We start from the raw sequence: 25911 nt of genomic DNA on the forward strand, positions 1-25911 counted from the left end.
TGGCTCTGCTCCACATCCAGCAGAGAGGATCCATTTGGTTGCTTAACTGGCTGTCAGGTGACTGGCTGTGGTCACTTCCAGGTGTGGACTCAGGGGGGCGGCAGGGCTGGTGCATGGCTGTGGGGCCCCGTCACCCAGTGTCCTGGGGCGGCTCGAGGCTCAGTGCTGCTTCCCTGCAGGTAAATATTTACTTGGATCCTGCCAGGAGCGTCACTGGGGGTCACAACACAAGCGGCTGGGGGTCAGGGGGATGCACCCACCTGAGCACCCACGTAACCTTGTGCAAGGACCCAGGTTCAAGGCCCCCTGCTCCCCACCTGTGGGGGGAGATGCTTCACAAACATTGAAGCAGATCTGCAGGTGTCTCTCTGTCTCTCCTCTATCTCCCCTCTTCTCTCAATTTCCCTCCATATATATCCAGAACAAAACATAAATAATAAAAATATTTAATATAATAAGTAACACAAGTGGCTCTTGTACCCCGGCTGGGATCTGAGGTCCTGGGACCCTCACGCCTGCTCTGGGGACAACACAGGTGCATAATGCAGTCTCCGCCACTAGGGGGCAGCACAAACCCATATGCGACTTTCCCTGGAGAGAGAGAGTGCTCTCATTTGGAGAACCTCCCCACTGGGGTCCCTATGGGGATGCACCAGGCTGAGCGCACATGTTACCAGGTTCAAGGACCCAGATTCAAGCCCCCGCTCCCCACTTGCAGGAGGAAGCTTCACAGTCAGTAAAGCAGGGCTGCAGGTGCCTCTCTGTCTCTCTCCCTTGCTTCTCTCAATTTCTCTCTGTCTCTATCCTAAGTAAATAAAATAAAGGGGCCAAGTGGTAGTGCTCACATTACCATGTACAAGGATTCTGGGTTCAAGTCCCTGCTCCACCTGGGGGACTTCTCATGAACAGTGAAGCAGGTCTGCAGGTGTCTCTCTGTCTCTCTTCCTCCTCTGTCTCCCCTTCCCTCTCAATTTCTCTCTATCCTATCAAATAAAATAGAAAGAATGAGGGGGCCAGGCAGGGGCACACCTGGTTGAGCACACATGTTACAGTGCACAAGGACCCAGGTTCTAGCTGCTGCTTCCCAGCTTCAGGGGGAAAGTTTTGCAAGTGGTGAAGCAGTGCTGCAGGCATCTGTCTGTCTCTCTCCCTCTCAATTTCTCTGTCTTTATCAATAATAAATGGATATAATTATATATATATATATATATATATATATATATATATATATATATAAAAGAAACAGTGCTGCAGGTCTCTCTCTTCCTATCTTCCTCTTTCCTGACAATTTCTCTGTCTCTATCATAAGTAAATAAAGTAAAATAAAATTAATATAAAAAAAAGAAAAGAAAAAAGGCTACCGGGAGCAGTGAATTTGTAGACGTCAGCCTCCTTTGGGCGCTCCTCCTTGCTGCCCTGAAGTGATGCACGGGCCCCCAGAACGGGACATCCACCCCAACCCGCCCTGCTGCTCTGGGCAGGAAAGTCTGCACACGTTCTCAGACAGTGCCTGCACAGGAAGCAGGGCATGTGGCTTCAGACCCTGTTCTAAAAGCTGCCTGGCTATTGAGACCACTGCCTGCCCTGGGGGCCCCTCAGGCCATAGGCAGGATGGCGCTCACCCTGGGATGCTGGGATGCTGGGATGCTGGGATGCTGGGATGCTGGGATGCTGGGATGCTGGGATACATATTTCTTTCTTGACTTTGCAGAGTTGTGGGGTGTGATGTTACCGCTCCTGGGATGAATAGTTCACTACAGGGGGCGAGGGTGGGGGTAGAGAAAGAGACAACACATCACCAGAGCTTCCTTCAGTGCTATAGTACTTTCCATGTGGTGCTGGGTTTTCACTGAGGCCTTGGGCATGAGGAGGTGTGCATCCTACCCATTGAGCTTTCTCCCCAGCCCCAGGCTGTCTGCAGTCTGGTGGTTTCTATTAGTTTTTTGTTTTGTTTTACATTATCTGAAAATAATGTGCACCTGTTTGAAAAATGGGGCACTCTGTGTCTGTGGCACTGGGTCTCCCCAGCTGGTCCTTTGCCACGAGTCCCTCTGTGCCTCTGTCCCTTTGTCACCTCTCTCTAGGCCTGGGGCTATAGGCCTCTGTTCCAGGCTACCCAGAGCTCAGACAGCTTGGGTGTGTGGGCAGGAGGTGGGGACACTACCAAGCACAAGGACCCAGGTTCTGTCTCTCTCTCTTTTTAATCTTTATTTATTATTGGATAGAGACAGAGAGAAATTGAGTAGGGATGGGAAGATAGAGACAGAGAGACACCTGCAGCCCTGCTTCACCACTCACAAATATTTCCTCCTGCAGGTGGGGATTAGGGGCTTGAACCTGGGTCCTTGAGCACTGTATTGTGTGTACTTAACCAGGTGTACCACCAACTGGCCCCTCTGTCTCTCCTTTTTTTTTTTCTCCCCTTCTTTCTCAATTTCTCTCTGTCCTGTTAAATAAAATATAAAGAAAAAAAAAAAAAGGAGAAAATAGCCTCCAGGAGTGGTGGATCCATAGTGCCAGCACTGAGCCTCAGCAACAACCCTAGTGGCAATTAAAATAATAAATAAATGAAATGAAATAAGTGAAAAAGGGAGCTCCATGCTGGTTATAAAGTGGGGGAACAGCATGGAGGCATGGCTCCCCCCTAGAACCCTGGTACCAGCTGTGCACTGGACCGGGCCCCTGCGTGTCTCTCCCCATCCCCCCCGAGGGGTCCCCGGGCTCGGCAGTGTCATCTGAGGGGGTGTGAGGTGACAGTAGCAGCGGAAGTGGCCTCTCGGGACTGCTGTGAAACTTCCTTCACTGAGCCTCTGACACAGGGCTGCCCGACTCGGGCCCACCCCGCTCTCTGGCCACACAACCACACTGGGATTTTTCTCTTCTTGCTTTGCCCCCCTGCTCCACCTGGGAACAGTGGAATTGAACTTTATTTTATTTTTAATTATTATATTTATTTATTTATTGGATGGAGACAGTCATAAATTGAGAGGAAGAGGGAGATAGAAAGGGAGAGAGACAGAGACACTTGCAGTCCTGCTCCACTGCTTGTGGAGCTTCCCCCTACAGGTGGGGAGTGGGGGCTTGAACCTGGGTCTTTGCACATTGTAATAAGTGTGCTTAACCAGGTGCACCACCATCTGGCCCCAACTTTTATTTTTTTACATTTTTAAATTTGATAGGACAGAGAAATTGAGAGGGAAGGAGGGGTAGAGAGGGAGGGAGAGACAGAAAGACACCTGCAGCCCTGCTTCACCACTCATGAAGCTTTCCCCCAGCTGGTGGAGACCAGAGGGCTCCAACCTGGGTCCTTGCACACTGTAACATGTGTGCTCAAGTAGGTGCACCACCACCCAGCCCCTTTTCTGTTCTTTTTTCCATTTATTTATTTATTTATTTATTTATTTATTTCCTCCAGGGTTATCACTGGGGCTTAGTGCCTGCAGTATGAATCCATCACTTCTGCTAGCCATTTTTCCCCTTCTTTCTTTTTCTTTCTATTTTCTTTGATAAGACAAAGAGAAATTGAAAGAAGAAGGGAGATAGAGAGGGAGAGAGGCAGAGAGACACTCGCAGCCCTGCTTCACCACTTGTGAAGCTTTCCCCCTGCAGGTGGGGCCTGGGGGCTTGAATTTGGGTCCTCGTGCATGGTGATATGTGTGCTCAGCCAGGCTCTTCCCTGCCCAGCCCCCCTTGCACTGGGCTTTCAACATGGCCTTGAGGACACCGAGCTGGCAGCTGGCCCACAGCCCTGCCCGTGCTGTCCCCATGCCTGTACCCATCCTCGCCAGGCCCCACAGGCCCAGTGCACATCTATGGGCTCCCACACACCACACAGAGCATGAGCCAGTGTAGTTTCCATGGAGGAAGGGCCAGTGGTAGGGTGGGGTGGGGTGGGGCGGGTAAGAGGGCCCTCAGGATCGACCTTCTCGTGGTGCATCCCGTGAGTACCCATTCATTGGGGAAACTGACGATCCTTCCTAGCCGACTGAATCCACATGGATCCCAGTCACTTTCAAAGCCAGCAACAAGCAGCTCCTGACAGCTTTCAACCTGACCTGTTGACTGGCTACGGAAGAAGGGCAAACGCTAGAAGAAGAAGTGGGAGGGCACTGGACTTGCATGCCTGAGGCTCCTGGTCCTTAACGTACCAGTGTGGTGCTCTGGCTTCTCTGTCCCCCGCCTTAACTTCTTTACTTATTTTGCTTGATAGCACAGATAATTGTGTGTAGAGGGGGAGACAGAGAGGGAGAGAGACAGAGACACCTGCAGCTCTGCTTCACCACTCGTGAAGCTTCCCCCCCCCCCCCGGCAGGTGGGGAAGGGGGCCTTGAACCTGGGTCCTTGTGCACTATAATGTGAGTGCTTAACCAGGTGTGCCACCATCTGCCCTTGTCTCTCTCTCACTCTGTCTCTGTCTCTCTCTTTCATGCAGTAGACAGAATTGTTCTCCAAAAGCTAACTGAGCAGGAGACCTTGGGTTTGGCATGACCTGCTAAAGCGGCTGCCTCCGTTCTCTGACAAGAGGAGGAAATGGATGCTGGGGTCACTTGCCGTGGGGGCGAGGCCCCCCTTCTGCCCCCTTCTTCATCCATAAATTGGCCCAACACACACCGCATGGAGTCTGTAGGCCTGGGCTGCTGGCCGACCCTGCTGCTGACCCAGAGGAGGAAGTGATTTAGAGCCAGCCCTGAGGCAGACTGCTATTTCTGACAGGAGTGGCCATGGGGAAGTGACAGGCTGTTCTCTCTCTCTCTCTGACTTGGGAGCTCAGAAGGGGCACAGCCACCAGAATCCTGGCCACGCTAAGAGCGCATTGTGTCTGCGTCTCTGTTGCCATCTCATCCTCTCTCTCAGACTGAGTGTGGACTGTATGAGTCTGAGGCCAACTGAGTGTGGTGGGCAGAGGCCGTGGATCCTGCAGATGCCATTGTGGGCACCCAACCGGCAGTCCAGGAGCAGGGGAAGCTGTTCTCTGTCCTGTAGCACTGAGGTGTGAGGGAACTTGGGGAGCGGGAGCGCCCCTCTGGGACTGTAGGGACGAGGGCTGGGAGGGGAGGCATTGGGCTCTGTGCTTCCACACCAGGACATTCAGCTGCACTTATTAAAGCTTTCCATCAGTACATTTTATTTAGTCTTTAAAATATTTATTTGGGGCCGGGCGGTGGTGCACCTGGTAGAGCACACCTGTCATCATACTAAAGGACCCAGGTTCAAGTCACTGCTCCCCACCTGCAGGGGGGGAAGCTTCATGAGCAGTAAAGTAGATCTCTCTGTCTCCCTCTTCCCTCCTGATTTTGCTGAGTCTTTGCAATAGACAGTAAATAAATAAAATATTTAAACAAAACTATTTATTAAGACTGGAGAGACAGCACAGGGACTGCAAAGAGACTCTCCTGCCTGAGGCTCTGAGGTCCCAGGTTCAGCCCCCAGCACCACCATCAGCCAGAGCTGAGCAGGGCTTTGGTAACACACGCACACGCACATACCCCAAAGGTTATTTATGATGAGTGAAAGGATGAGGGAGCAGGAAGAGGGGCCAACACCCTCATCCAGGCCTCAGCAGATATGGGGTTTGTTTTTTTTAAATATTTATTTATTTATTTATTTATTTATTTATTTATTTATTCTCTTTTGTTGCCCTTGTCTTATTGTTGTAGTTATTATTGATGTCGTTGTTGTTGGATAGGACAGAGAGAAATGGAGAGAGAAAAGGAAGACAGAGAGGGGGAGAGAAAGATAGACACCTGCAGGCCTGTTTCACTGCTTGTGAAGCGACTCCCCTGCAGGTGGGGAGCCGGGGGCTCGAACCGGGATCCTTACGCCCGTCCTTGCTTTGCGCCACCTGTGCTTAACCCGTTGTGCTACCACCTGACTCCCAGGTATGGGGTTTGAACCCTCGACTCCGGACCATGGGCTGGAGTTATGGAGCTGTCTCCTGGCTGTAGCAACTCTCCTCCCATGCTCGGCCTTGCCTACTATGAGATAGGGCTGACCCCCCACCTCCACTGCCTTTTCATGCTGGGGAGGTGCTCTCCCCACTGATCCCTTGCCTTGTGGGAGCCTGCGCAGAGGGGTGGTGTCCTGGGCATAGGCATCCCATTGCCCCTCTTCATTCACAAAGATGGTCTTTTCAGTCTGCCAATACTGTGGGTTTTCTTTCTTTCTTTCTTTTTCGCCTCCAGGGTTATCACTGGGGCTCAGTGCCAGCCCAATGAATCTGCTGCTCCTGGAGGCTATTTTTTCCCATTTGTTGTCCTTAGTGTGATTGTTATTGTTATTGTTGTTATAGCTGTTGTCGTTGCTGGATGGGACAGAGAGAAATTGAGAGAGGAGGGGAAGACAGGAGGAAAGAAAGATAGATACCTGCAGACCTGCTTCACTGCTTGCGAAGCGACCCCCCTGCAGGTGGGGAACCAGGGACTTAAGCCGGTCCTTGTGCTTTGTGCTATGTGCGCTTAACCTGCTGTGCTCTGCTCAGCCCCCTTTTTCTTTTTTTTTCTTTTTTTAAATATTTTATTTATTTATTAATGAGAGTGATAGGAGAGAGAGAGAAAGAACATCTCACTGGTACATGTGCTGCCAGGGACTGAACTCAGGACCTCATGCTTGAGAGACCAACGCATCATCCACTGCTCCACCTCCTGGACCACTTTCTTTTTTAAGTTTGTTTCTATATACTTACTTACTGGAGAGACAGAGAGAAACTGAGATGAAAGGTGCAGACAGAGGCACCTGCAGCCCTGCTGCCTCACTGCTTGTGAAGCTTCCCTCCCCTGCAGTTGGGGACAGGGTCTTGAACCTGCGTCCTTGTGCATGGTAACAGGTGCGCTCAACCAGGTGTGGGGTGGGGGCAGGGGACGGAGGAGTTTGATTCAGCTCAGGACCTCTGGTCCAGGGCACAGTTCTTGGGCCCTTCTGAGGTGTGTGGGTCATCTGACCCAGATACAGAAGTCACCTGATCTCTGACATGGCAGAAGCAGCTGTGCAGAGCTGTGCATGTTTGCAACACCCCTGGCAGCTTCTCCCTGCAGCTCAGAGCTTGGGGCGGGGGGCTCTGGGCAGAGGAAGCCTTGACTGGGGGACACAGCAGACTCAGCCACATTGGGGGGGGGGTACATGAGGAAGGCCAGGGGTCCTGCAGGGAAGGCTCACACACCCCAAGTCCCTCCAGCATGGAGCTTTGGGCAACCCTGGATTAGCCAACAGGCCTGGGGCTGTGACCACAGCTTCCTGCCACATTCCTGAGAGCCCAGAGGAACCCAAAATGCTGATGCCCCATGACCTCACGATCTTGCCACTTCCCCTGTGTCTTGTACCCTCCCCCGCAGGGCCACCAGGCCCTCAGCTGACCTCCCCCAGTGGACCCATCATCCCCTGCTCTCCCCTCCCTGCAGGGAGCTCAGTCTTCAGAGCTTAGAACCAGCAAATCCTCTGGGGGAAGGGATCCTGCTCTCCAGGATGTGGGTGGGGTGTGTGTGTATTGCTAGCTAGGAGCTCAGCTGAGGCCCCACAGGGGTGGGGGAACCTGGGACAACACAGCAGGCCGCCATGCACGAGGCCTAGGTTTGAGCCTTTGGTCCCTACCTGCAGTGGGGGAGGCTTCATGAGTGGTGAAGCAGGTCTGCAGGGGTCTCTCTGTCTCCCTCTCTGTCTCCCCTTTCTTCTCAATTTCTCTCCATCTCTAGCCAATAAGTAAATAAAAACATAATACAAATAATAAAAAAGAAGATGAAGGGGGTCGGGCGGTGGCGCAGTGGGTTAAGCGCATGTGGCGCAAAGCGCAGGAACCTGCGTAAGGGTCCCGGTTCGAGCCCCCGGCTCCCTACCTGCAGGGGAGTCGCTTCACAGGCGGTGAAGCAGGTCTGCAGGTGTCTATCTTTCTCTCCCCCTCTCTGTCTTCCCCTCCTCTCTCCATTTCTCTCTGTCCTATCCAACAACGAATTGCGTCAACAAGGGCAATAATAATAACCACAACGAAGCTACAACAAGGGCAACAAAAGGGGGGGAAAAATGGCCTCCAGGAGCGGTGGATTCATGGTGCAGGCACCGAGCCCAGCAATAACCCTGGAGGAGGAAAAAAAAAAAAGAGAGAAAAAAAAAGATGAAAATTAAAAGGAAAAAGAAAGAGCTAGGAGATGGCTCACCTGGTAGAGCACAAGCCTCCCTGTGTACAAGTCCCAGTTTTCGAGCCCAGGCGCCACACAAGTGCACGAGGACTGCACCAGGGGATGCTCCATGGGTCAGGGAGCCGTGCTGAGTGTCTCTTGCTCTGCTCTCTCTGCCCCCCCCCCCCCCCATAGAAAGAAAGGGATGGGCCCGAGTGCCCAGCTATGTTGTGCTCTGGGCTTACTCTATCCCCGCAGAGGACTGCACCAAAGCAAGGGGGGTGGGGGGCGTTCAGGTCATGGTGCATGATGCTAGAAGAGGACCTGGACTGGGGGCGAGAGTGTTTTGCAGGAAATTGAGACGATTTACCCATGTACAAACTGTACAATCATTAAAATCCTCAATAAAGAGAGAGAGCGTCCCAGTTCAGAAGGGGAGGTGAGGGGGCCACTTGGACAGTCTGTAGAGGGTCTGAGTGCACAGCTGTGCCCCCGGGGTCCAGCAGCAGCCCCTCCACCTGGCCCCATATCCTCCCCGCAGGGCACGGCAGGGCAGGGCAGGGCCCCTCCACTTGCTCCTTGGCTGCTCCTCCCTGGGCTTGTCCATGTTTCGGGTGCTTTGGGACCCCTGCCTTTCCCACTCTCATGGAGTTCGGGTTCTCTTCATGGCTCACTGCTGTTCTTTGGGCTCAGGCTCTCAGTGGTGCTGGGGGATGGAACCTAGGAGCCGGGAGTCAGGAACCCAGGGGGGTTGTCAGAGGTGGTCGGGTGACGACTGTGCTATCTCACCAGCCCTGCTGGTGCTTCACTGCTCACTACTGGGAATCCAGACCCAACAGTCATTCAATATTTATTTATTTATTATAAATATTTATTTTCCCTTTTGTTGCCCTTGTTTTTCATTGATGTTGTAGTTATTATTGTTGTTATTGATGCTGTTGTTGTTGGATAGGACAGAGAGAAATGGAGAGAGGAGGGGAAGACAGAGAGGAGGAGAGAAACATAGATGACTGCAGACCTGCTTCACCATTTGTGAAGCGACTTCCCTGCAGGTAGGGAGCCAACGGCTTGAACCGGGATCCTTAAGCCGGTCCTTGCACTTAGCGCCACGTGTGCTTAACCCGCTGCGCTACTGCCTGACTCCCGTCATTCAATATTTTAAAAAAATATGTATTTGATTTATTTTATTTTTTAATATTTATTTTTTTATTCCCTTTTATTGCCCTTGTTGTTTTGTTGTTGTAGTTATCATTGTTGTTGTTGTTGTTGTCATTGTTGTTGGATAGGATAGAGAGAAATGGAGAGAGGAGGGGAAGACAGAGAGGGGGAGAGAAAGATAGACACCTGCAGACCTGCTTCACCACTTGTGAAGTGACTCCCCTGCAGGTGGGGAGCCAGGAGCTCACCGGAATCCTTACAGGGGTCCTTGCACTTTGTGCCACATGCGCTTAACCCTCTGCGCTACCACCCAACTCCCTTCTTCTTCTAGCGTTTGCCCTTCTTCCGTAGCCAGTCAACAGCGTCAGGTTGAAAGCTGTCAGGAGCTGCTTGTTGCTGGCTTTGAAAGTGACTGGGATCCATGTGGATTCAGTCGGCTAGGAAGGATCGTCAGTTTCCCCAATGAATGGGTACTCACGGGACCCAACTCCCTGATTTATTTTAATGAAAGAGGTATAGGAAGAGAGACCAGAGCCCTGCTGAGCCCTGGTTGCTGGTGGTGCTGGGGATGGAACCTGGAAACTCAGAGTCTCAGGCAGGAGAGTCTTTTGCAGAACCCCTGTGCTGTCTCCCCAGAAACTGCAGCCACTGCAGCCTTCTCCATCTCCTCCCTCTCTCCTCCTTCCTCTCCTCCTCTTCTTCCTCTTCCTTATTTTTCCCAGATCCCTGCTGAGCTCTGGCTGCTGATGGTGCTGGGGACTGAACCTGGACCTCCAGCATCTCAGGCAGGAGAATCTTGCAGAACCCCTGTGCTGTCCTCCCAGCCCCCAAGAAGCTTTCTGAGGAGCCTTGCCCAGCCCCACCTAGTGGTGCTGGGTTGGCCTCCCTGGGGAGCCCCGTACCTGCCTTCTGTCCCCTCCCCACCTGACCCACCATTTGCAACAGTGACAGCAGAGTGAGGTGGGTCTGGGTGTCGGGGCTGGATGCAGTGCAGCACTGGGTGTCACCCCGCATGGGGTGAGGACTCTGGAGGAGGGTGTCTGGGATGCGGGGGCGGGGAGGGGGGCATGCGGAAGGAACTAGAGGCCCTTGTGATTCCGGGGGTATAGGAGCATCAGCTGGGTGATGCTTGTCAGCTGGGCTTCTGGTAAGTTCCTGGTGACTAAAAAATAAATAAATGAAAAGCCCTCAGGTGCCTTAGCCCTGCTTTTCCAGGATAGCCCAGCTGGAGGGGGGACGGCGGTCACCCCCAGGCCTTGTGAAATGGCAGGGCCAGTGGGGCCGGTGGTGTGGAAAGCAGCCTTGCACAGCCCTCACCCCGAGGTGATGAAAGGCCTGTCGCTGTCACTTCCCGAAGCATTGTCCACAGCCGGCCCCAGGGACCACAGGTGGCCGTAGACCGCTGCTGCCTACCAGGAAGGGCAGCATGAGGAGTGAGGTCAGGAGACCCTGCCGGATGCCCACATGGGGGGCTGTGAGTGCCTGGCATGGGATGGAGGCATGCCATGGGGACTGGGGTGTGTGTGTGTATGGGGGTGGGGGTGCTCTGTGCATCTCTGTTCACCCCTTGGCCAGGCCTCAAGCCTGCACTGAAGGCCCAAGCAGAGTTCTGGGATGTGGGTTTGGTGTAAAACAGTGCTCTCTCTTCCTTCCTTCCTTCCTTCCTTTCTCTCTCTCTTTCTTCCTTTCTTTCTTTCTTTCTTTCTTTCTTTCTTTTCTTCCTCCTTTTAATTTTTCCCAGAGCCCTGCTGAGCTCTGGCTGATGATGGTGCTGAGGATGGGACCTGGGACCTCAGAGCTGCAGGCAGGAGAGCCTCTTTGCAGAACCATTATGCTGTCTCCCAGCCCGATTACTACCACTACCACTACTATTTATCATTATTTTCCCCAGAGCCCTGCTCAGCTCTGGCTGCTGCTGCTGCTGAGAATTGAACCTGAGACCTCAGAACCTCAGGCTGGAGAGTCATTTTTGCAGAGCCATTATGTTCAATTTTCTCAGCCCATTTTTTAATTTTAAAAATTATTCATTTACTTTTAATGAGAGATGCAGAGAGAAAGAGAGACCAGAACACTCACTGCTGAGCTCTGGCTGATGGTGATGCTGGTGATTGAACCTGGGGCCTCAGAGCCTCAGGCACAGGGGAGTCTTTTGCAGAACCAGTGGGCTGTCTCCCCAGCCCTGTTGTTGTTGTTGTTGTTGTTCTTAATTTACCCCAGAACCCTACTCAGTGCTGGCTGATGGTGGTGCTGGGGATTGAACCTGGGCCCTCAGAGCCTCAGGCAGGAGAGTCTTTTTCTTTGTAATACATTATTTCTTCACTTAATGGGGATTGAACCTGAGACCTCAGAGTGTCAGGCATCAGAGTCCTGTCCATAACCATTATGCAGCCACACTGGTCCATGCTTTTTTTGTTTTTAATTTTTTTATTTATAAAATGGAGATATTGACAACCATAGGATAAGAGAGTTACAATTCCACACAGTTCCCACCACCAGAACTCTATGTCCCACCCCCACCCCCTTGAATGGTCCTTGTTTTATTTATTTTGATGGGAGAAAGATATATATATATATATATATATATATATAGAGAGAGAGAGAGAGAGAGAGAGAGAGAGAGAGAGAGGGAGAGAGAGACACTAGAGAGACCAGAGCCCTGCTGAGCTCTGGTTGATGGTGGTGCTGGGGGTTGAACCTGGGACCTCAGAGCCTCAGGCAGGAGAGTCTGCAGAACCATCATGCTGTCTCCTCAGCCTATGCTTTTTTTCTCTTTTCCCCAACCAGCAGTGTTGGGGGAATGACCTTCCTTATGTGGGTGCTGCTCCTGGGAGTAGGACTGCTCCCATGCTGTCCTTAGCTCCCTGAACTCTGTCCTCAAGGTTCCCACCCAAGGTCCTACCTGCCTATTTTTGGAACCCCTCATCACCCTCTCTGGGTCCTTCTGTGCTGAGGGGGGGGACATTCCCTCCTTCCTGAGACCTTGGGCTCAGGGAGTTGGGTGTTGGGAGTCTAAGTGCCCAGCTTCTCTGTGCCCTCTTCCATCTGCTCCACTTGACCTGGGTGGCCACTCATAGACCTATCCTGACATCCCTTCCTGATGAGTGGCCTCCTGCCCAAGGCAGGCTGGACCTCAGGGTATGGGCACACTTTTCCTTGGAACAGAGACGTAAGTGTGGGGTTTCCTCTCTCTCTCTCTCTGGTGACAGGTGTGATCTGACACATGGCTGAGATCAGAGGGCACCCCAGCTGGGCTAGAAGCCACAGCTGCACTTGGTCTCAGGTCCCCCCCCCCACCTGCTTGAGTGTCTCCTCCGAGCCTGCTCACGGGGGCCCAGGGACAAACTAGCCCCAGGTCCTCTCATCCATAGCTGAGAGCTGGGGAGGCCACAGGTGTACCTGGCACCCAGCAAACAGTCACCTCGGCCACCTCTAGTCCCCAGGAAGAGTTTCTACACGGTGGGAGGGGTGGTGGTCGGTGACCTCGTGTGACAGAAGTCACACCTTGGGAGTCGGGCGGTAGCGCAGCGGGTTAAGTGCACATGGCGCTAAGCCCAAGGACCAGCATAAGGATCCCGGTTCAAGCCCCCGGCTCCCCACCTGCAGGGGAGTCGCTTTACGGGCGGTGAAGCAAGTTTGTAGGTGTCTTTCTCTCCCCATCTGTCTTTCCCTCCTCTCCCCATTTCTCTCTGTCCTATCCAACAACGATGACATCAACAGCAACAACAATAATAACTACAACAATAAAAACAACAAGGGCAACAAAAGCTAATAAATAAATAAATAAAAAGAAGTCACACCATGCCAGCCCTGGATGAGGGCTTGGTGGGCTCCGATCTCAGTTGCGTGGTCGTCACACTCCCTTGCTCCTTGAAGCTGAACTCTCCACTCAGGCTGATGCAGAGGGTCTCCAATAAGGAAAAATATCCTCAGACTTCAGCTTATTCTCAGGAAGGTCTGAGAGAGACACAAAAAGTGAGAGTCCTAACTAGAATAGTCCATTTTTAAAAATAGTTTTGTAATAAATTACACAGAAAGATGTTATTAGTAAGACGCATAGTGGGTCCATCTGGAAAACAAGTTTGGGGTACCAGCAAAGATACAGATGACACAGGGAAAATACTGGATATCAGGTACATCCTTTTTCTTTTTCTTTTTTAAAATATTTATTCCCTTTTGTTGTCCTTGTTGTCTTATTGTTGTAGTTATTGTTGTTGTTATTGATGTCACTGTTGTTGGATAGGACAGAGAGAAATGGAGAGAGGAGGGGAAGACAGAGAGAGGGAGAGAAAGATAGACACCTGCAGACTTGCTTCACCGCTTGTGAAGCGACTCCTCTGCAGGTGTGGAGCCAGGGACTCAAACCAGTATCCTTATGCCAGCCCCTGCGCTTTGTGCCACCTGTGCTTAACCCACTGTGTTACCGCCCGACTCCCAGCTACATCCATTTTCTTGGGTCAGGCCCAGTATTTTCACTGTTCTATTAATTGAGCCCCTGTGGCATTGAGTCAGGGCATGTCTCTGAAAGCTCACAGCCCGCAAAGTCACTGAGGCCTTGGGCCACAGGGTGGTCAGTGTTAGAAGCTGCTGCCCATGGGCTGCCGTGGTACTTCTGGCCCTGTTAGTGTTTGGTCTCCCATCTCAGAGCTGCTCACTGCTGCTGCCCAGGGGTGCCAGGTGGCTGCCAGAAGTGTTTTATATTTATTTAATTTTTTAAAACATTTATTTACTCCCTTTTGTTGCCATTGTTGTTATTATTGTTGTTGTTATTGTTGTTGTTGTTGGATAGGACAGAGAAATGGAGAGAGGAGGGGAAGACAGATGGGGGAGAGAAAGAGAGATACCTGCAGACCTGCTTCACCGCTTGTGAATCGACTCCCATGCAAGTGGGGAGCTGGGGGTTTGAACCCAGATCCTAACGCCAGTCCTTGAGCTTTGCGCCACATGCGCTTGACCTGCTGCACTACCACCCGACTCCCTATTTAAAATTTTTTATTAGTGATAATATTGGTTTACAAAATCATAAGATAACTCGGCGGGGGGGGGGCAGGCAGTGGTGCACCTGGTTAAGTGCATATGGTACTAAGCGCAAGGACCTGCGGAAAGATTTGGATGAAGCAGGTCTGCAGGTGTCTCTCTGTTTCTTTCCCTATCTCCCCCTCCTTTCTCAATTTCTCTCTGTCCTATCTAATAAAATGGAAAAAATGGCATCCAGGGCAGTGGATTTGTTGTGCTGGCATGAGCCCCAGTGAAAACCCTGGGGTCAAAAACAAACAAACAAACAAAAACAGGAGTACAGGGGGCTGGGCGGCGGTGCAGTGGGTTAAGCACACACAGTGCAAAGTGCAAGGACCTGTGCAATGATCCTGGTTTGAGCCCCCGGCTCCCCACCTGCCATGCCCAGGACAGGCAGACTCCTCAGTGAGTCCCCCTGGCTTCCCCTTGACCTTGGAATGGAGCTCTCTCAGCAAGGATGCTCTCCCATTCCATTTCCCCTTTCACTGCTTCTAAGTGAGGGGATGTGCCCAGCCTTGGTGGGGGAGCAGGAGGCGGCTGGTATGCTGGCTCCTTGCCTGCAGTGCTGACCATGCCTGGTGCGGGGCTGAAACCTCCTGGTCACGCCCCCCACACACCTGCTCCTTGCGACCTTGGCCGCCCCTCCCCACACTAGCTCAGGTGCCTGTTGTGTGGTGTCAGTCATTTTGCTTTTGCCCCCTGGGAGGGCTGTAGGGTGGGAGGGGACGCCAGCTCAGGCTGGTGGGGGCAGTCCTCCAGAGCAGGCCCTCGCAGGGAGCTGCCTGGTCCCCTGGAATGGTCCTGAACCCGGTGTGCTCAGGCCCGCTCCCTTGTCCCCAGGGCCCAGGTGGGAGCTGGGTGCCTCCCTCCCTCCCTGAGTCCTCCTTCCTTCCTTCGTCCTCTCCACCAATGGGCACCTGCCCCGCCCGGCCTGGAGGAGGGCCGTCGCCATGGCAGCCTCCGCCTGCTCCCTCCCGCTTCCTCCCCCTGCTCACTGCCGGAGCTCTGGGTCCTCCCGCTGGCGGGAGCAGGCCGGCCGGGCTGGGTCCCGGGGTGCCCGGGCGGGGGCCTTGGGATGGCATATGACCTTGGCCACAGTGACAGTCCCTGAGGAGTGGGCAACCTGGAGCAGGTGAGCCTTGTCTAATCTGCCTTCCCCTGCCAGGGCTCTGCAGGGTCTTTCAGGCAGTGCGGCCAACCGGTGCATGTCTCTCATGATTCCCAGGGGAGGGATGGCAGCAGGGGGCCCAGGCTGTGTGGCCTGGCGGGGACCTTGTGGGGACAGTGGGCGGGGTGCGGTGGGGCGGGTGGCCTTTGTGTCGGCTGGCGGCGGGTGGCCTGGGCAGCTGGTGGCCGCCTGCGCTGAGGGCTGGAACCATGGCCACAAGGGCCCCTGTGTCCATTGTGAGGCCAAGTTCAACCCCACAGCCCCCGCAGAGCCACAGGTTGCCCCCCTTGCCCTCCCCACTGACTATAGGACTGGGAGGGCCCTGCCCCACCCTGGGGTGCCCACCCTGCCCAGCCTAACCCTCCCTTGTCCTCCCCTGTCCTTCCCTCTCCTGCCCTCCCCTGCTCAGCTCTCCCCCGCTCTGCTCTCCTCAGTCCTGTCCTGCCCTCCCCTGCCCTTCTCTCCCCTGCCCTGCCCTGCCCAGCTCTACCCTCCTCCGCCCTGCCCTTCTCAGTTCTGCCTTGCCCTCCTCTCCTTTACCCGGCCCACATCAGTCCTGCCCTGCCCAGCTCTGCCCTCCTCAGTCCTGCCTTCCCCTCCCCGTGGCCCTGAGGAGGGGACAGGAACCTTCCCTCAAGGACTCACCACATGTGGCCACCCTCCTGTGGTCCTGCCCCTCCCCCTGACCTGGCCTTCTTATGGGAGAGCAGAAGTCTCTGCACGTGTTGCTGGGTGCTGGGTGCTGGGTTCTGGGTGCTGGGACTAGCCCTCCTGCCATGAGCACCCTTTCCTTCCCAGCCCTCCTCCACCACCAGCCCCCCAGCAGTCCTGGAAGTGGGGGTGGATAAAGCCATATGCTGGGCAGCTGTGTTGCCGCCTGACCCCAAGGCCTGGACACCTGTGGGCAGCAACAGGTCTTGTGGAGGGGGGGTTCCTGACCAACCCCTTGTGAATGTCCGAGTCCCACGTGTCCCTGCCCCGTGCTCGATGTCACCAGAGCTAGGAGCACACTGAGCATTCTGTGCAGGCTGCCATGGTGCTCCCAGCAAGCTGAGCTCCATCCTTTCCCTTCTCCTCCTCCCCCCTCCTTCTTCCCTCTTCTTCCACCTTTCCCTCTTCTCCTCCTCCCCTTCCACCTTGCCCATACCCTCTCCCCCTTCTATTCCCCGTCCTCTTTTCCTTCTCCTCCTCCTCTTCCCTCCCTCTTTCCCTCCCTCCTCCACACAGGGGAACTGGCTCACCCTGGGGTGCGCCATCCTGGGAGTGCTGGGCCTAGATGTACTGTACTCAGGGTGCTCCCTGAGGCTGACACAAGCAGAGGCCCCCCATCTGCTGCCCTCCATGACTTCCCCAATTGGACAGAGGGGAGGGCCTCACAGCAAGGTCTGTGCTCCACCGGTTGAACTACCACACTTACAGTGCCTTTCTGAGACACCACAGCCCTGCCCACCATCCAGGACTCAGGACCTGAGTGCAGGCTCAGAAACTGGGTGCTGTCTTAGGATTTGGGTGCTGGCTTAGGAGTTTGGTGCTGGCTTAGGAGTTTGGTGCTGGCTTAGGAGTTGGGTGCTGCTTCAGGAACTGGGTGCTGCCTTGGGGATCTAGGTGCTGCCTTGGGGATCTGGGTGCTGGCCCAGGAGCTGGGTGCTGTCTGTGCAGAGAGGAGAAAGACAGAGCAGGCGCTGCTGTAGTGGTGCCTGTTTTCTGAGCTGTCCTTAGAGGGTTTGGGACACAGAGGCCCTGACAGGCGTGGTGGGGGCATGGAGAGAGAGTGCCCTCCAGGTCAGCTGGGTCCGTTTCCTTAGAGCCTCGGGGGAGTCCTTTTCTGGAAGCTGTGCTGCTATTTCAAGTCTGGGACAAATAACAATTCCATTGCTGTGGACACTTCGGGAAAGGAGATATTTCCCCTGACCTCCTCAAAAGCAGGGCCTGAGAGTGGGAACAGAACGCAGCTGGCCAGGGTAGGCAACCTGGGAGGAGCCAGCATGCCTGGTGAATCCAGGGCAGGGCTTCCGTGTGAGGCCCTGGGCTCAAGGCCCGTGGCCACCTGGGAGCACCACAAACAACCCTGGGGAAGCTCTGTGCATGATGGGGCAGTGTTGGGCATCTTTCCTCCTCTAAGCACCTAGAAAAAGACATTTGGTTCTGAGACTGCCCTGTAGGAAAGCGAATATTCGAGGTCTACATGATTAAAAAAAGAAAACAGTTTTCTGCATAGCACAAGGGTTCTGCACAGAGCCTCTCCTGCCTGAGACTCTGAGGCCTGAGGTTCCATCCCCAGCACCACCATTAGGGCTCAGTAAGGCTCTGGGGAACACAGGTAAACAGGCCTTAACTGTTGACAGCTCTGCCTATATACCACACACGGACATTCCTTAAACACTGTCAGGGGCTCAGTGAGATAGCTCAGGGAATGGTGTGCTATGTGCTGTGTGTGTACCCCAGGGTCCAGGCTGGTCCCCACTCCCCATGCTGGAGGTGGCTTTGGTGCTATAGATTTTCTTTCTCCTCTCTCTCTCTCTCTCTCTCTCTCTCTCTGTCTCTCTGCCTTTCAGCCTCTATCTTTAAAATACAAAAGAAAGAATTATAAAGCTGAGGGGGCTAGGCTGGGGCACACCTGGTTGAGTGCACCTGTTACCATGCACAAGGACTGGGGTCTGAGGCCCCACTCCCCCCCTTCAGGGGGAGTGTTCAATTTATCTCTGTCCTGTCCAATTAAATGTAGTTAAACAATCTAAACAAACAAAGAACTAGCTAACTGGGGACAGAGGCGGGCTGGAAACTTTGGCTCTCCTTCCAGCCTCTTGCCTTGAATGTGGAAGCCAAGGTCTGTGTTCTCTCTCTGTCTTTCTCTGGTAGCACGGGGCCCTCGTGCACATGCTATGTCACCCCCCAGCCACCTATTTTTCACTCTTTTCCACTTCAGACAAAGATAGGGGGAGACACACAGAGAGGGAGAGACATGAGGCCCCTCTGGAACTTCCTCTGCTGCCTTGGTGCCTCTCATGTATTGCTGGGGCTTAGACTTGGGCTATGTGCACAGTAAAGCACAGGCCCTGCCCAATGAGCTGCTCTCAGCTCCCACAAGCTTTTCAACCTCCTGTTTTTTAAAAATTATTGTTATCATTATGGTCGAGGGGGAGGGAGCTGACCAGGGGCTGGGTGTCACCGCCTGAGGGCCTGCACGCCAAGTGACAGGTGTGTTCCCCAGCAGGTGTGGGGCTGAGGGGCCAGTGCTTGTGGCCAGCCCTGGGTGTGTTGGGGTGGGCGGGGCGGGTGGGCGGCAGCTGTGTGAGGCCAGGGTGCTGCACACTCTAGCTCTCCGCCACGTGCGGTCCCCATCCAGCCTACGCTCCTCCCAGCGTTCCCTCACCTGTTGCCCCTCCAGCAACCTTGCAGGGCTGCACGCCTCCTCCTTGGTGCTGTCTGTGGTGTTTCACATGGTCCCGGGCTTGAACCCTGGGCCCTGCATGTAGGAGTTCCATACTTGGCCCTAGGCAAGTTTACTAACCTTGCCTGATCATTGCCTCCCCCCAGTTTGAGAGCCCCAGCAGCAAACCCCCCCCCCCCGCCACCTGCTTCCCAGTCCTGGCTGCTGGGACTGTGTTCTGGGGTCCCCAGGCAGAGAGCAGAGACACCCTGGGGCTGGGATGCAGGAAGCTGTGTCTGTGCAGCTGGCAGATCTGTGTTCACAGGAGCTGGGGGCCCGGGCACCATGGCGCTGGCCTTTATACAGTGACCACCTTGACACAGTCACTCAGAGCCCACTGCACAGGGGACTGTTTCTGTGTGTACAGAGAGTGTACCTTGTCTGGTTGGTCAGCAGATTATTTTTTTTATTTATTGAGGGGACTAATGATTTGCAGTTGACAATAAAATACAGTAGTTTGTACATGTGTAACATTTCCCTGTTTTCCATATAAGAATTCAACCCCCTTTAGGTCTTCCTCTGCCACCATATTCCAGGGCCTGAACCCTTACCCCCACCCCAGAGACTTTTACTTAGGTGCAACACAACTCCAGTCCAAGTTCTGCTTTTAATTTTCTTATTTTTCAACTTCTTGTTTTCATTAGTGATTTAATAATGATCAACAAGATTGTGGGATAAGAGGGGTACAATTCCACACAATTCTCAGCACCAGAGTTCTGTATCCCATCCCCTCTATTGGAAGTTTCCCTATTTATCCCTCTGGGAGCATGGACCAAAATTCTCTATGGGGAGCAGAAGGTGAGAGGTCTGGCTTCTGTAATTAGGAGGAGCAGATTCTAAGGCCACAGACCAAAGCCACTTGGGTGGCAGCAGAAGAAAGCCCTGTGTGTGCTGGGAGGAAGGGATGGTGGCCACCAACCATGTTATTCTTTGACTAAGACGTTAACCCTTGCTTCTTTCTTTAAAAGTGAACCCTTGCTAGCCTCAGTAGAGAGTAGACTTGGGTGGGGGGGGCAGGGGTGTCACCACGGGGCTTCACAGCACAGGCGTGCCAGCCTCCTGACCTTGGAGGGTTGCTCTGCATAGGGTCAGGGCTGGGGTTACTCTCCTCTTCCACCTTGGTCCTACCCTCCCAGAATAGGCCTGTCTGAGTGCTGCAGCCATGCCTCTTCTCCTGGGAAGGCCTCTGGGTTGCACTGGCACTAACACTGAGCAGGAAGCCTGCAGGACCAGTCTCAGGGGCGCCCCGTCCTCACGGCCAGCCTAGTGGCCACCTGGCCACCTGGCTGCTGACCCGCCGGAGCAGACCTGTGGGAAGAGGTCATGCTGGGCTTCTGTTACCCCTAGGGTCCTTTGCATCCCTTCTGGGGAGGGACCCTCCCTAGGACGCATGACTCCCACAGCCCAGAGCCAGCACCCCGCTTTCCCCTGAGCCCCCCCCAGCTGGTGGCCTGACCCCCAAGGCCCGGAGGTGGTCTGGTGGCCTCAGCTGGCTGGCTTCACGTCTGAACCTTGTGCTGCTGCCGCCCTCATCTGCACAGTCTTGCCAGCAGCTTCTTCCAGAAGCTGGGAGCCTAGTCGGCAGGGAGCCCAGTCAACAAAGAGAGGCGGGTGCCAGTGTTTCCCCTGGATGTTGAGGGTTTGTGTGCAAGTGCCCTTAGATGTCTGGAGATTTGGGGGTTGGCACTGTGAATCCACCACTCTCTGTGCCATGTTGCCCTTCCTTCCTTCCTTCCTTCCTTCCTTCCTTCCTTCCTTCCTTCCTTCCTTCCTTCTTATTTTATTGGATAGGACAGAGAAATTGAGAGGGGAGGAGGAGAGAGACACCTGGAGCCCTGCTCCACCACTTGTGAAGCTTCCCCCTTGTGGTGGGGAGTGGGGGCTGGAAATGGGTCCTTATGCATGGTGGCACGGTGATATGTGCACTTAACCAGGTGTGCCACCGCCTGCCCCCCGCCTAACTTTTATTGTATGTGTTTGAGAGAGCTGAGGTATGGCAACCCCACTCCACCAGCTGTGAGGCTTCCCGGGTGCCGTCCACAGTGCTCCTGTGCGGTGCAGGAGGCTGAATACACGGCCTCACTCACAGCAAGGTCATCCGAGGTCACAAGCACCGAGGCAAGAGGTCAGGGAACTCAGTGGATTTGACTGTTTGACTGTGCAAGGGAGGGTCTGTACAGGAGAGCCCAGCCTTCAAAGTGAAGGAGGTGGTCAAGACATTCTGGCACATCCTTGAGCAAAGCCAAGCAAATGGCACAGAAGGGAGCCTGTACCAGGGAGACTTCACTCACAGGGGTACATGGAAAAGTAAGCGAGGTGGGCAGGGAAGATAGCATAATGGCTATGCAAACAGACTCATGCCTGAGGCTCCAAAGTCCCAGGTTCAATCCCCCTCACCACCATAAGCCAGAGCTGAGCAGTGCTCTGGTGTTTCTCTGTGTGTGTCTCTCTCTCTGCATCTCTCTCAAAATAAAATAAATAAAATATTTAAAAAAAGAAAAGTTAAGTGAGGAAAGGCAGGCGAAGATAGGCATCCAGAGGGGGGCGCAGCTGGTTGAGTGCACAGTACAGTGCACAGGGACTCGGGTTCAAGCCCCTGGTCCCCACCTGCAGGGGGAAGCTTCATGATCAGTGAAGCAAGGCTGCAGGTGTCTTTCTGCCTCTTTCCCTCTCTATCTCCCCCTCCACTTCAATTTCTTTCTGTCTTTATCCAGTGTTAAGTAAACAAAATTAAAACAAACCAAAAAAAAAAAAAAAAGCTAAGGGAGGCTGGGCAGTAGTGCACCTGGTTAAGTGCACATAGTACTAAGCACAAAAACCCACACAAAGATCCCATTTCAAGCCCCTGGCTCTCCACCTGCAGGGGGGTTGCTTTGCAATCAGTGAAGCAGGTCTGTAGGTGTCTATCTTTCCGTCTCTCTCTGTATCTATCTATCTATCTATCTATCTATCTATCTAATCTCCCCTCTTCTCTTAATTTCTCTCTGTCCTGTCCAATAAAAGGGAAAAATGGCCTCCGGCAGCAGTAGATTTGTAGTGCCGGCACTGAGCCCCAGCAATAACCCTGGAGGAAAAAAAAAGCTAAGACTTCTGGTATCCGCCTGCAGAACCAAGTTACAAGGGGGCTGGGGGTGGGGGGCTGCCAGGGTGGAGAGGGGCCCAGGGGCTTTGGGTAGAGGAATACTGGTGCCATAGTGGGGGTAGGAGGGGTAGGCATTGAGAGGTGGGAACTCTGAGCCCTCGATCCCCAGGCTCGCCTAGTCATGCCTGCCAAGGTCACCCCTGGAACAAGTGAGATTTGTGAATGAGAATAAGGCAGAGTGCTGCGTCAGGGCTGCTGGCTCCACTGGGTCAGTTGGCATGGGGCCACCCTAATAGAACACTTCCCGGGAAGTGGGGGCTACAGTCTGCGTCTCCACCCTCCACATGTTGTCCAGGACTGTCTGCTGTGCAGATGTGCAGGGCTTGGTTGGAAAGCCCAAGAACTGTTCCTCCCAGGCCTCCCACACATACCCCCCACTGCCCTGGTGGTGGAGGGGGGCAGAGAGGGAAGCAAGCTGATGCCCAGGCCACCTGGGGGACCCCCCAGCCCACTGTCACTGCTGCTCTGAGCTCCAGAAACAGCCCCTTCTTGGCGGTGTTTTTTTTGTTTCCCTGAGTTCCCATGCTTCTGGTGGTGACTGGGGACTCTTGCAGTTTCATAATCACAGTGTTTATTTTTGTAAAAAAAAAAAAATAGAGGAAGGGAGAGAGGATGAGGGAAGAAAATGGGTAGAGGAGAGACCCCTAGCACGAACCCACCATCCTCTGTGTGCTGGGGCAAGAACCCTGGATACAGTAGGGTACATGCATCACCCCAACCACCTTGAGGCCCTGGAAACTGATTTTCTTTTGTCATATTTTTCTTCTTCTTTTGCCTCCAGGGTTATCACTGGGGCTCGGTGCCTGCACTAAGAATCCACTGCTCCTGGAGGCTAATTTTTCTCCCCTTTTGTTGCCCTTGTTTTTTGGGGTTTTTTTTTTGTTTGTTTTTAAGGTTTTTAAAAATGTTTATTCCCTTTTGTTGCCCTTGTTGTAGTTATTATTGTTGTTGTTGGTGGTGTCGTTGTTGTTGGATAGGATAGATAGAAATGGAGAGAGGAGAGGAAGACAGAGAGGGGAAGAGAAAGAGAGATACCTGCAGACCTGCTTCACTGCTTGTGAAGTGACTCCCCTGCAGGTGGGGAGCTGGGGGCTCGAACCGAGATTCTTATGCTGGTCCTTGTGCTTTGCGCCATGTACACTTAACTCGCTGTGCTACCGCCTGACTCCCTATTTTTTTAATCGTTGTTGTGGTTATTATTATTGTTATTGATTTTGTTGTTGAATAGGGCAGAGAGAAATGGAGAAAGGAGGGGAAGACAGAGGGGGAGAGAAAGATAGACATCTGCAGACCTGCTTCACTGCTTGTGAAGCGACTCCCCTGCAAGTGGGGAGCCAGGGGGCTCGAACTGGGATCTTTACACCAGTCCTTGCGCTTTGCACCATGTGCACTTAACCCACTGTGCCACCATCCGACCCGTCTTTTGTCATTTTTAACATGTTTTATTCATTTTCATTTTATAGAGACAGAGAGAAATTGAGAGAGGAGGGAGAGGGAGAGAGGGAGAGAGACAGAGAGACACGTTGCAGACCTGCTTCATCACTTGTGAAGCTTCCCCCTGCAGGCAGGGAGTGGGGGCTCAAACTCAGATCCTTGCTTGTGGTAATGTGAGAGCTCAACCAGGTGTGCCACTACCCAGCCCTGAAAAGTGATTTTATTATTTTAATTAAAAAAAAAATTTTATATGTTTATTTTCCCTTTTGTTGCCCATGTTTTTTTTAATCATTATTGTGATTATTACTGTTGTTGTTAGTGATGTTGTCATTGTTGGATAGGACAGAAAGAAATGGAGAGAGGAGGGCAAGACAGAGGAGGAGAGAAAGATAGACACCTGCAGACCTGATTCACCGTCTGTGAAGTCGTCCCCTGCCAGTGGGGAGCCGGGGGCTCGAACCGGGATTCTTACATGGGTACTTGCACTTCTCGCCATGTGCGCTTAACCCGCTGTGCTACCACCCGAGTCCCTATCATTTAATTTTTTTTTATTGAATAGTGACAGCGTAATTGAGAGGGGCAGGGGAGAGAGAGACACCTGCTTCACTGCTCTTGAAGTATACCCCCTGCAGGTGGCGAGCAGGGGCTCAAACTTGGTCCTTGTGAATGCTAATGTGTGTACCCCCACCTGGCCCTGGAACGGGTTTTAACCAGCCCCCTAGGAGGAGTGTCTGGCTGAGGACTGAGCCTCCCTGCTCCGAGCGCCTGGTGCTCTTGTGCCAGTGCCTGGGCCCGGCCCTGCACCACCACCTCCAGCAAAGCTACATCCGAGAGGTGTCTGTCTGTGCCCGGGGCCCTGGGTTTGAGCCAGACCCCAGCACACAGGGGGAAGGAACTTCAGTTGCTGTGGTGTCTCTCTGTTTGACTAACTCAGCTGGCAGGGAGGTGTGAAGCCCCACTGGGGACAAAAAACACAAACAAGTAAGCAGGATGCAGACCCCGCCCGGCACAGTGGACACACTGCCCAGCTCAGGGCTAGCTGGGGTTCTCCAGGCTGTGTTTTGTTGCGGAACAGACTGGTACAGCTTCCTGATCAGGCGACTGCGGTGATATGGCCCCCGAGGGGCTGTGTGAGGTGTTTTCCCTCTGAGGGACTGGGGCTGCCTTCCCCATCTGCTCTCAGCTGCTGCTCAGCTTCTCTGCCCTGAGCACCTCAGACTTTCTGGGGCGGGGGGCTGGGGAACAGAGCCCTGAAAAGGAAAAGCAGGGTGTGTGCACATGGGGTTGAGGATGCACTTTTTTCACTAAGGCTTTATTATCATTATTATTATTTTACTGCCATCAGGGTTATCACCAGGGCTTGGTGCTGACACTAAGAACCCACCACTCCAGGAGGCCATTTCTCTATCTTTTTATTTGATAGGACAGAGAGAAATTGAGAGGGGAGGGGAAGATAGACAGACACCTACAGACCTGCTCCACTGCTTGTGAAGGGCCCCCCTGTGGGTGGGGAGCGGGGGCTTGAACCTGGGTCCTTATGCATGGTGATATGTGCGTTCAACTAGATGCACCACGGCCAGACCCCCCCCCCCCAATTAGGCTGTCTTTCTTCCTTCTTTCTTTCTTTCCTTCCTTTCTTCCCTTCTTTCTTTTATTGGGGGTGGGGTTTAATTGTTTACACTAAATAGAGTTGTTGTCTTGGTCCTTGTGTAAAGTTTCTCAGTTTTCTGCAAAATACTCTCACCCCCAGCCTAGGTCCTTCTCCACCATCACAAGGACCTGAAAGCCCCCCATCCACCCTCCCAAGTCCTTTACTTTGGTGCAATACCCAGGCTTTTTAATTTTTAAACTTTTCATTAGTGAAAATAATGATTAACAAGATTGTAAGATAACAGGGGTACAATTCCACACAGTTCCGTGTCCCATCCCCTCCACTGGAAGCTTCCCTATTTTATATCCCTCTGGGAGTATGGGCCCAGGATCTTTGTGGGGTGCAGAAGGTGGGAGTTCTGGTGTCTGTAATTGCTTCTCTACTGGACATAGGCAGTGGAGCATTGGCCTAAGCTTTCTCTTTCTTTCTTCCTTTTTTTTTCTTCCAGGGTTGTCACTGGGTCTCAGTGCCTGCACTATGAGTCCGCTGCTCCTGAAGGCCATTTTTTTTCATGTTGTCCTTGTTGTTGTTATTGTTGCCATTGCCATTGCTGCTGTTGTTGGATAGGACAGAAAGAAATTGAGAAAGGATGGGAAGACAGAGAGAGAGAGACACCTGCAGACCTGCTGATTTATCACGTGCTGGTGAGAGAGCAGGAGAGCAGAGAGAGGAGTCAGAGCACTGCTCAGCCCCAGCAGAGGGATGGTAGGGCAGGGGTGTAGGGTGTGCAATTCAGCGGGTGCTCCAGGCCAGCTCTAGGAGGTGGACATGGCACTCACACCAAGGCTCCACCAGCGCCACTACTGCTCT

At 53.3% G+C, this 25911-nt stretch overlaps 1 protein-coding gene across 3 annotated transcripts in view; it reads left to right on the top strand.

Moving 5' to 3' along the window:
* FGD4 (FYVE, RhoGEF and PH domain containing 4) overlaps nt 1-25911 on the top strand; it is an 86059-nt gene that overhangs the window by 18650 nt on the left and 41498 nt on the right. The window contains exon 1 of one of the 3 annotated variants that reach the window (XM_060194630.1): nt 10490-10737. The exons of the other annotated variants lie outside the window; for them this stretch is intronic. Within the exon in view, the coding sequence (XP_060050613.1) occupies nt 10728-10737 (10 nt within the window). The 5' untranslated portion in view covers nt 10490-10727. Of the gene's footprint in view, nt 1-10489; nt 10738-25911 lie in introns of those variants that run through there. 3 annotated transcript variants of the gene reach the window in all.

Source organism: Erinaceus europaeus, chromosome 7 (genome assembly GCF_950295315.1).
Source record: "Erinaceus europaeus chromosome 7, mEriEur2.1, whole genome shotgun sequence".
Taxonomy (NCBI): Eukaryota; Metazoa; Chordata; class Mammalia; order Eulipotyphla; family Erinaceidae; genus Erinaceus; species Erinaceus europaeus.